This window comes from Enhydra lutris, unplaced genomic scaffold (genome assembly GCF_002288905.1).
Source record: "Enhydra lutris kenyoni isolate GAN:26980312 unplaced genomic scaffold, ASM228890v2 scaffoldscaffold73, whole genome shotgun sequence".
Lineage (NCBI taxonomy): Eukaryota > Metazoa > Chordata > Mammalia > Carnivora > Mustelidae > Enhydra > Enhydra lutris.
Genome location: NW_019154157.1, coordinates 1,243,809 through 1,254,355, shown reverse-complemented (window position 1 = coordinate 1,254,355; position 10,547 = coordinate 1,243,809). Strand labels below are relative to the sequence as shown.

Genomic DNA, 10,547 nt, shown 5'->3' with positions numbered 1-10,547 from the left:
GCTGTGAAGTGTGTAAACCTGGCGATTAACAGACCTGTACCCCTGGGGATAAAAAGATATTATATGTTTAAAAAAAATAAAATTAAAAAAAAAAAAAAAGAAATTAAAAATAGAGCTTCCCTATGACCCTGCAATTGCACTACATGGTATTTACCCCAGAGACACAGATGTAGTGAAAAGAAGGGCCATTTGCGGGGCTCCTGGGTGGCTTAATGGGTTAAAGCCTCTGCCTTCGGCTTGGGTCATGATCTCAGGGTCCTGGGATCGAGCCCCATATTGGACTCTCTGCTCAGCAGGGAGTCTGCTTCCTCCTCTCTCTCTCTCTCTCTGCCTGCCTCTCTGCCTATTTGTGATCTCTGTCTGTAAATAAATAATAAAATCTTTAAAAAAAAAAAAAGGGCCATTTGTACCCCAATGTTCAGAGCAGCAATGGCCACAATCGCCAAACTATAGAAGGAGCAAAGATGCCCTTAAACAGACGAGTGGATAAAGAAGATATAGTTCATATGTGCAATCGAATATTGTGCCTCCTTCAGGAAAGATGAATACCCAACTTCTGTATCAACATGGATGGGACTGGAGGAGATTATACTGAGTGAAATAAGTCAAGGAGAGAAAGTCAATTATCATATGGTTTCACTTACTTCAGGAGCATAAAGATTAACATGAAAGACATTAGGGGAAGGATAGGAAAAGTGAATTGGGGGAAATCAGAGGGGAGGCAAACCATAAGAGACTGTGGACTCTGAGAAATGACTGAGGGTTTTGGAGGAGAGGGGTGTGGGGGGATGGGTGAGCCTGGTGGTGGGTAATAAGCGGGGGCACATATTGCTTGGAGCACTGGATGTGGTGTATAAACAATGAATCGTGGAACACTGGAAAAATAAAATAAAAAAATAAACTATACTGAAAAAAAAAAAAAAAGAAATGCAACAGATTTCTATACATTGATTTTGTATCCTGTGACTTTACTGAATTCAGTTCTAGTATTTTTTTGGTGGATTCTTTAGGGTTTTTCCATGTATAATATCATGTCGCCTGCAAATAGTGAAAGTTTTATTTCTTCTTTATTGATTTAGATACATTTCATATCTTTTCATTGTCTTGTTGCTATGGCTAGAACTTTCAGTACTTTGTTGAATGAAAGTGATGGGAACGGACTTTCTTCTTTTGTTCCTGATCTTAGGGGGAAAGGTCTCAGTTTTTCTCCGTTGAGTGTGATGCTTGCTGTGGATTTTTTCTACATATAGCCTTTATTATGTTTAGGTATGTGCCCTCTAAATGTACTTTGTTGAGGGTTTTTATCATGAATGGATGTTGTACTTTGTCAAATGATTTTTCTGCATCTATTGAAATGGTCATTTTAAAAAAATCTTTTCTTTTATTGATGTGATGTATCATGTTGATTGTTTTGTGAATATTGAGCCACACTTGCAGTCCAGGAATAAATCCTACTTGACTGTGTTGAATGATTTTTAAAGAATGTATTATTGAAATTGGTTTATTAGTATTTTGTTGAGGATTTTTACATTTATGTTAATCAGAGACCTTGGCCTACAATTTTTTTTTTTTTGGAGTATTTTTTCTGGTTTTGGTGTCACACTGATACTGGTCTCATAGTATGAATTTGGAAGTTTTCCTTCTTTTCTTTTTAAATTTTTTTGGAATAGTTTGAAAGTACAGTTATTAACTCTTCTTTAAATGTTTGATAGAGTTTGCTTGTGAAGCTATCTCGTCCTGGACTTTTGCTTTTTGGGGTTTTTTTGATTACTGACTCAATTTCATTTCTGGTAATCAGTCTGTTTCAATTTTCTGTTTCTTCCTGTTCAGTTTTGGTAGTTTATATGTTTCTAGGAATTTATCCATTTCTTCTAGGTTGCCTAATTTGACAGCATGTAGTATTTCACAATGTTCTTTTACAAAGTTTGTGTTTCTGTGATGTTGATTGTTATTTATCTTTAATTTGTGGTTTTGTTTATTTGAATGCTCCCTTTCTCTCTCTTTTGATGAGTCTATCTAGAAATTTATCAATTTTATTGATTTTTTTCAAAGAACCAGATCTTGGTTTCATTGACGTTTTCTATAGTTTTTTGGGTTTCATTTTTGTTTTTGTTTTTATATCATTTATTTCTGCTGTAATTTTTCCAGTAACAAACTATAGAAATGATCCCTGAAAGTATAGTCTTTCTGCTGTAATTTTTATCATTTCCTTCCTTCTGCTGGTTTTGGGTTTTGCTTGTTGTTCTTTTTCTAGCTCATGTAGGTGTAAGATTAAGTTGTTTATTTGATATTTTTCTTGCTTCTTGAGATAGGCCTATATTGCTGTAAATTTCCCTCTTAGAACCACTTTTGCTGCATCCCAACTGTGTTCTCATTTTGTTTGTTTCCTGTACTTTCTGATTTCTTGGTTGACCCATTTATTGTTTAGTAACATGTTATTTAACCTCCATGTATTTGAATTTTTTCCAGATTTTTTTTCTTGTGGTTGATTTCTAGTTTCTTAGCTTTGTGGTCAGAAAAGATGCATGGTATGACTGAAATTTTTGAATTTGTTGAGGCTTGTTTTGTGGCCTGATATGCGATTTGTTCTGTAGAACATTCAATTTGCACATGAAAAGAATGTGTATTCTGCTATTTTAGGATGTTTTAGCTCTGAATATATCTGTTAAATCCTTCTCATCCACTGTTTCCTTGTTGTTTTCTGTTTGAATGATCTGTCCATCAACGTAAGTGGGGTGTTAAAGTTCCCTACTATTATTATTTTACAATTGATTATTTAGTTCCTTTATGTTTTTTATTACCTATTTTAGGTGTTTGGGTGCTCCCATGTTGGGTGCATAAATATTTACAATTGTTATATCTTCTTGTTGGATTGTGACCTTTATTATTATACAGTGTCTTTTAAAATTTCTTTTTACAGTCTTTGTTTTAAAGTTTATTTTGTCCAATATAAGTATTGCTGCTCTGGCTGTCTTTTGACATCATTTGCATGATAAATGTTTCTTCATCTCCTCACTTTCAATCTGAGTCTCTTGCAGGCTACATAGAGATGAGTCTTGGTTTTTTAGTCACCCTGTCATCCTATAATACTGAGGATTCTGTTTGCTTTGTTCTAGTTGTGTTTCTGGGCCTGTGCCTGACTCTCATAGTGGGAATGAAATGATAACCATAAGCTTGGTGGTGACAAGGCTGAAATTGCTAATTGAAGATTGGTATGAGGTCAGCAGAACTGAGCTAAACAGGCAAAAATCTTACCGGTGATTGTGTAAATAGCGGTGACAGCCAAGAGGATGAAGATCGCCAGGTAAAGGTCCAATCCCAAGGCCAGCTTGATGAATATGGCTCCGGAAAATATATCTGACTAAAAAGAGAACAGTCAGAATGGGAAAGAAACATGAACTGCATCACTTAGCTCTTCATTGATGGCTTCCCACTGGTATTTGCTGTACCTATACATGGCATCTCTGCAATTCAAATATGAACTCCTTGGAAGCCAGATCTCATCCTCAGAGGATTAGTTATTGGACAGGCCATAAGAAGGAACAATGAGTGAGTGAACAGAAAATAAGAAACATCTACACTATAGCTTGCATAGACTACTCTTTCATGATTGTCTGCAGAGAAACAATGATTAAAACTAGAATATTAGATATAAAAGACACAGTAAAGCAATGGTTTTTAAGGAGGAGGATACTTGAGCACATTTGAGGTAGTAGAAAATAAAAAGAAAACATGATAGAGGGGTAATTATGAAGCAAATTTCAGAAACCTTGAGAAGAAATGGGATGAAGAGTAGGCACAGGTTGAGGGGTTGGTCTTTGACAAAAAGAAGACTCTTTATCTTCAGACTGGTGGAAAGAATGAGGCAAATGTAGATTAAGTCGGGGAAGAGTGCTTTCTGCTTAAATTTTCTAGATAAAGTGTGAGATTAGGGTTTTAGATAAGAGGCAGAGGTCTAGTAGATAAAAAAATTGTGGATCATTTAGAATAGTTATTTAGAGGACCAGAGAAAAAAATAAACACAGATAGAAAGATTGTTGGTTGAGGCTTAGAGGACAGCAGAGTCTCCTGAAGAGATCATGTCCACCCTGAACTACCTGGATGCTTGTGCCTGTAAAGTGTGCTTACCAGCTTCTTGGATCTTTCTTCAACACAAACTTGGGCTGGCCCCACTTGGATCCACCCCATCAATGCTTGTTGGGCTGGCAGAAAGAAAGGGCTACTTAAGATGGCAAAAGTTCCCGCCACAAAACCTGAGCTCGGACAGGAGAACAAAGACCCAAGCAGGAATCTGAAACCACCCCCCCCCCCGCCCCCGCTCCGGGCTCCAGTGGACCAATGGGACCCTGACGAGCAGGCGAAATATCCAAATAAGGGAAACTTGCTAAAAGACCCCTGAACTCCCCTCGAGAGCCCTTAAAAGCCCCCTTCTCCCTGCCTTGGGTGCGACTTCTGCCACTCTGCTTTCCAGAGTCGCGGAACCTCGCCCAAGGGTGCCCACCTCCTCCCAGCGCAACTTTCCTGGCTCCCCTTCTCCTGAGCCCTGAAACTTCGTCGGAGAGTGCCTTTAATAAATCTTGCCTTGCACCCACTTTGCCTGGTGTTGTGTTTATCTCTCCGGAAAAACTTTACAATGCTGATCCTCCCAGGTTCCATATCAAAACCCTAAACCAAACCAAAACCCTCAACACATCACATAAGAATGATAGTTGGAAATACAAAAGTAAAATCCCTGGGTGAATGCACAGAGTAAGTGGGAAGCTGTATTCAACCAGTTTTGGAGTTCTTCTTGGGGAGTTCAGTGAAAGGAAAGAGACAACCAAACTGAGACAGAAGGGTTATTATAAGGATGGATCATGGAATCTAAGAAAAAGGAAAGCATGAGTGAGGTGACGGAAAGGATAAGATGTTAGGATTCAGAATGGAAGAATTAAAGTTAAAATTCTTTGTAGAACTTGAATTTGGAAGGGGTTTCACAGGGTATGGTTAACTTTCCCCCACAATTTGAAATAAAACCTGATGTTTTATCATCCCACTAGACATTTGTGTCAGTGAAAATCCTGTTCTTGATTATTTAAACTTAGAACCTGATTCTGAGTTACACATAGAGTGCTTTCTGCAACTTTATCACTGGGTTTTCAAGGAATTAAACTGCTGTGTAAATTGAGGCAAGATTTAAAATTGGATATTTGCAAAAGACTTATTTACCATTTCAAAAAAGATATCACCTACTGAGATGCCACTCATTGTATCTGAGTTGCCATAAAACATACCTGTATCTGCCTGGATTTATAGCTGTCACATTCATACTGCTTTACACAGTGGGGGTAGTTATTTAACCACAGCATTAGGCCTTAAACACACATTATCATATTATGCATTTCTTGACTTTAATTTCTCTTATATAGGACAGTTAAAATGTTAAATTGATACTTTTGACATGTACAAGCCTCTATTACCAGTGATTTTTTTTGTGGTAAAATAAATAACATGCAACTTACAATTTTAGTATGTACAATTCAATGGGATTAATTAAATTTACGATGATTTACAATGATTATAAAGTATTTCTCATAAAAAAAGGAATATTTCTCATAAAAAAAAAACCCAGTTTTTTTTTTTTTTTTTTTTTTTTTTGCTGTTAAAAAGATATTGCTAATGGGACACCTGGGTGCCTCAGTGGGTTAAAGCCTCTGCCTTTGGCTCAGGTCATGATCCCAGGGTCCTGGGATTGAGCCCCACATCTGGCTCTCTGCTCAGCAGGGAGCCTGCTTCCCCTCCTCTCTCTCTGCCTGCCTCTCTGCCTACTTGTGATCTCTGTCAAAGAAATAAAATCTTAAAAAAAAGATAGTATTAGGACAATTGTCATATCTGAATAAGGTCTATAGGTTACACATTAGTTTGTATAAAGATTAAGTTTCTGATTTTAAAATTTGCAGTGCATTTTCTAAAAGAATATCAGTGTGTTTAAGACATGCAGACTGAAATATTTAGGGCTCAAGGTGCATCATGTCTGCAATGATTCTCAATATAGGTATTACTGGAGGTTGAGAACCAGTGAATAAGATGATGTCTTTCAAACCTGGGACAGGGGAAACTGAAAACAGCACTGTCCTAACTCCTCATAATGATCTGTTTAATGAATAACTAAAATGACTCTGTTATCAAAGGGTAATAATACACAATATGTCGTGTGTAAGATTAATCACAATTAATATCACTTTAAACATAACCTTGTAGATAAGAATGGACCCTTGCCCATTGTGTTTTTCAAGCCAACCACAGACTGCATAGTTATACCCAGGCTCTTGGCCTTTCCTGCTCACCCATCCAGCTCCTTAAGAATGCATGCTCTCCCTACCACCAGGAACCTTCCACTTCCAGAAGTGCATCCCTCAGGTCCCTTTGGTCACTGTCATTTTGCTCCAGCACCTTATTCATGTTCTTTAAAACTACAAACTGTAGATGTCAGAGCCGGAGAAGAAGAGGGAGATCACTGAATCCCACCCATTTGTGCAACATACAGCCTCCTCTGCTTCTCTTGCCCTCTCCTAAATTTCCCATCCTGAGGATTTGTTTAAGCACCCCCTGCTTCCACCATGAGGGTGATGTCCAATTCCACCCAGCTGGGATCACCCCTTTCCCTGGATGTCCGTAGCATGTCTCCTATACTTGTCCACAAAACCTATTCCAGCTCACATCTTAATATACTTTCATATATTGCCATAAAGTGCTTATGATTTCATGAGTAAAATTTTTATATCCTTAACTGTATTGTGAACTCCTAATGCACAGGAATCTTCATTATCTTTAGCACAGATACTCAGCAATATACAGTGAGTGTTGGAAAATGCTCATGTTGCATTAGGAAGCTCATGCCATCTAATCTGAGCTGTTGTTTACTTACAACAAGGACTCAACAGAAGAGCAAATATGAGGGTCAGCTTTTTTCGTGAACTCCTAGACCATAAACTTGGAGGAAATGATTTTATTCGTCACCAAACATGAGGAGCAAATGTTACTCTTTGTTTTCTTTTCTTTTTCTTTTTTATTATGTTCAGTTAACCACTGTATAGTACATAATTAGTCCTTGATGCAGTGTTCAATGATTAAGTATAACATGTTAAGTATAACACCTAGTACTCTTTGTTTTCTACATGTTTTGCTGAATCTTGAAATTCCTTTCTTTCTCCTCAATGATTATCTCCAAGGAATTTAGCTTTGCAAAAGCTGTAGAATTCTTCTAAGACTTATTTGTGACATCTGTATTATAAGGGAAGTCTTAGAAAATAAAATAGGATAAATGTAAGAAGTCAGTTTAATAATATGAAGCATTTCCTTCTGGTTCATGTGCCAGATAATCAAGCTGAAAATGAAAATATAAGCCCAGACTGGTTCCAACTAGGAGAATAAAGAGGTTATTTTGCAGTGGAAAGGCAGGGGACTAGAGAATCCTCCTCCTTTCTACTACTAAATGTGTTTCTTGAGTGAGACATTTTGTTTCTTCTGTACATCTGTTTTTTTTTTTCCATATACTTAATGAATAGGTGGGTTTACACTCTGGAGCCTCTCATGACTTGTAATTATTTTATTGTATGCATGAAAGATTTCTAAAGCTCCTTTTCCCCCCATAAAAACTTGGTAGAAAGATCCTAGGTAGTTAAGACATCCGTATGACCAGATAGGTAAAGGCTAATGATAGTCTCTACATCCATTTCTCTGATTCTATCATTCTAGCCCCACCAAAATAATCTTAAGAATCAAAAATGCCAGGAGCACTGAACTTACTGAGATTCTCAAAGCCACAGAGATGAAGAGGGAGAGGACAGAGAGATATATCTGTAGTCGCTTCCCACCAAACCTCTTCCTCAGATATTCTGGCATAGTCATCACCTGCAGAGACAGACATCAACAAGGATTCACCGTCAGAGCCCAGCACATTCATATTATTCAACACTTACTAAGCACTTGTATACCTGCACATGATTACTGTGCTTGGTACCTTAGGAATGCAAAGGTTAGAAAAACAGTCCCTTGGGAGAACAGTGAGCCTGGAATAAACACAGACATTGAAATCTTAGGATCCAGATAGGACATTTACTAGAAATGCAACCTTTGGCAATCGACAATCTCTCTGAACCTCCATTTTTTTATCTGTAAATTGGGAGTTTAATATGAAAGTAGATGTAAAATACCCACAACAACACCTAATGCATGGTGAATGCTCAACAAATACTTTTCATTATTTTCACTAAAATAATGTTGCTGTCTAGTAAAAACATTATTTATAAATAATGAACCACAATGAATGGTTATAATAAATTGATAATTAAATAAATTGCAAATATATACTTGGGTATATATTTATGTGATTATCTTTTTAAAATTATTGTTATGTTCAGTTAGCCAGCATATAGTATATCATTGGTTTTTGATGTAGTGTTCAGTGATTCATTAGTTGCATATAACACCCAGTGCTCATGTTCATACACATCTATGTGATTATCTTTATTGAAAAGAAGAGATTAGGGGTGACTGGGTGGCTCAGTCAGTTAGGCGTCTGCCTTCAGACTGGGTCAAGATTTCCAAGTCTTGGGATTGAGCCCCATGTAGGGCTTCCTGCTCAGCAGTGAGCCTGCTTCTCCCTCTCCCACTCTCCCTGTTGTGCTCTTGCTCTCTCTCTCTGCCAAAGAGATGAATTCTTAAAAAAAAAAAAGATGACAATTACATTAAATCCCTACTGAGAAAAAAGTCTGAGGTTATCATTACTGAAATATGGGATTAACTATGTGATGTGTAAGTAGTACAAGGAGCAGCTTTCCAGTTTCTTCAGAGCAGGTTAAGCTCATGAGTTAATCTCCCTCAGTATAAAAGAATACATATTTATATAATATCAAAAGCAAAAAAGGGAACACTTGGTGGCTCAGAAACTCTGTGGAACCCCCCAAACATGGCAAACCACATCCAAAAATACATGCATGAGTTCTGTGGCATTTGTTCTTGCACCAAGGAGAGCACACTTAAACAGAAATTGTTCAAACCTGGTACTAAAAAGACCCAAGATGAGCAAAGAGACAATATATGGTGACCTGCAGAGGTGCAAGCCAGAAGATTTATCCACTGAGCACCTTCATCTCAGGAATTATTCTAGGTTATAGCACCTCATGGTATGAGCACAAGCAGCAGAAGAATAAATGTGGGTAGTAGGATCAGAGAAGCACAGAAGTGGTTGGCAACATCGGCTCTGAAGAGGAGCTAGCATAGCTGTGGTATTTCCTACACTTAATTTTAAAAAGAAACTACTTTACAAATCTCAGAATGGCAAAAATTAGAGTGAAGAAAATTACCATGTGTTGGTGAGGATGTGGGGAAATGGGAACCCTCACAATAGTGATCAGCAAAAGGACAGGTGACTGTAGCCATTTTCAAGAGCAATCTGATAGAGTTTAGTGGATTTACATAAGCCCAGAGATCCTGGAACAAGTGATATTACCCAGGTTTCTTGACTAAGCAGAAATAATAAGTGATTAAATGAATGCTGACAGACACATGAGAACACATGGAGATACTCACATCTGCCTTAATGTATATAGGGACAAAGACCCAAGCTAGAACCAGCAACAACAGCAAAGCCTGCAAAAAAAAATTCAGAAAAGAGTACAAAGTTCAAGAGGCTTGGCTTGTGGGACTTATCACTTCAATAGCTCTGAGTCTGAAAATAAAATAAGTTTGCATGGATCTTGTCCCACTCAACCAATTATGAGCCCAAGACAACTGTGGATTCCTTTCCTTTGTTTCCATGATTCAGATACTACACCTTCCTGGGGCTTAAGGTGGGACAAAAGATGTTTGATATAAGGTGGACAGAAAATAAGACATCCAAAAGCACAAGTGGACCCCTGAAAGGTCATACAATCTCTGCTAAAAGGACTAATTCTTGAATGGAAGGAATTATACACAGAGTGACAAAGCAATGAGAAAACTACTTGGTGATAGACTATTCCCACTGTCCCCCAAGTCTTGCCATATATATATAATGATAATAGTATAATCTTGTATTAACATTATTATTTACAAAGAACTCTCACATGTATCACTCATGCTGCCCTCACAACAATCAGTGGGGCAGATATGATAAGCAGTTATTCCTGTTTAATGGAAGGGGAACCTGAGCCTCACAGAGATTAAAGAAGTCCAAGGTCACAGGCTAAAAGAGCCAGGCTCTTGGCAACCTGGGGCCATAATCACACACACTGGGGCCATAGGGCATGTTGTTCACATCTCTGGAAGCTGGCTCCATCCTGGAGTTTATGGCACTATCAGAACAAAACTTGGGCCATAGCGCATGTCTGGAGACTTGGTCTGGTCTGAAGTCCCCAAAACTAATAAATCAAAGCTAGGGGCAAAATCTTCAACAAGGGAGAGGTACAAGAATTTTGATGACTCAAGGTCATTTTCTAAGCTCATCCATGCATGATCTGTTTACATGTTCACTGTGATCTGACTTTTTTCCACATAAGCATTTCCTTCTGACTGAAATGCACACG

At 37.8% G+C, this 10,547-nt stretch overlaps 1 protein-coding gene across 1 annotated transcript in view; it reads right to left on the bottom strand.

Moving 5' to 3' along the window:
- Positions 1–10,547, bottom strand: part of LOC111160068 (low affinity sodium-glucose cotransporter-like) — a 64,716-nt gene that overhangs the window by 49,854 nt on the left and 4,315 nt on the right. Inside the window, 3 exon segments of the mRNA XM_022522878.1 lie at positions 3,256–3,361; positions 7,789–7,893; positions 9,574–9,633. Of these exon segments, the coding sequence (XP_022378586.1) occupies positions 3,256–3,361; positions 7,789–7,893; positions 9,574–9,633 (271 nt within the window).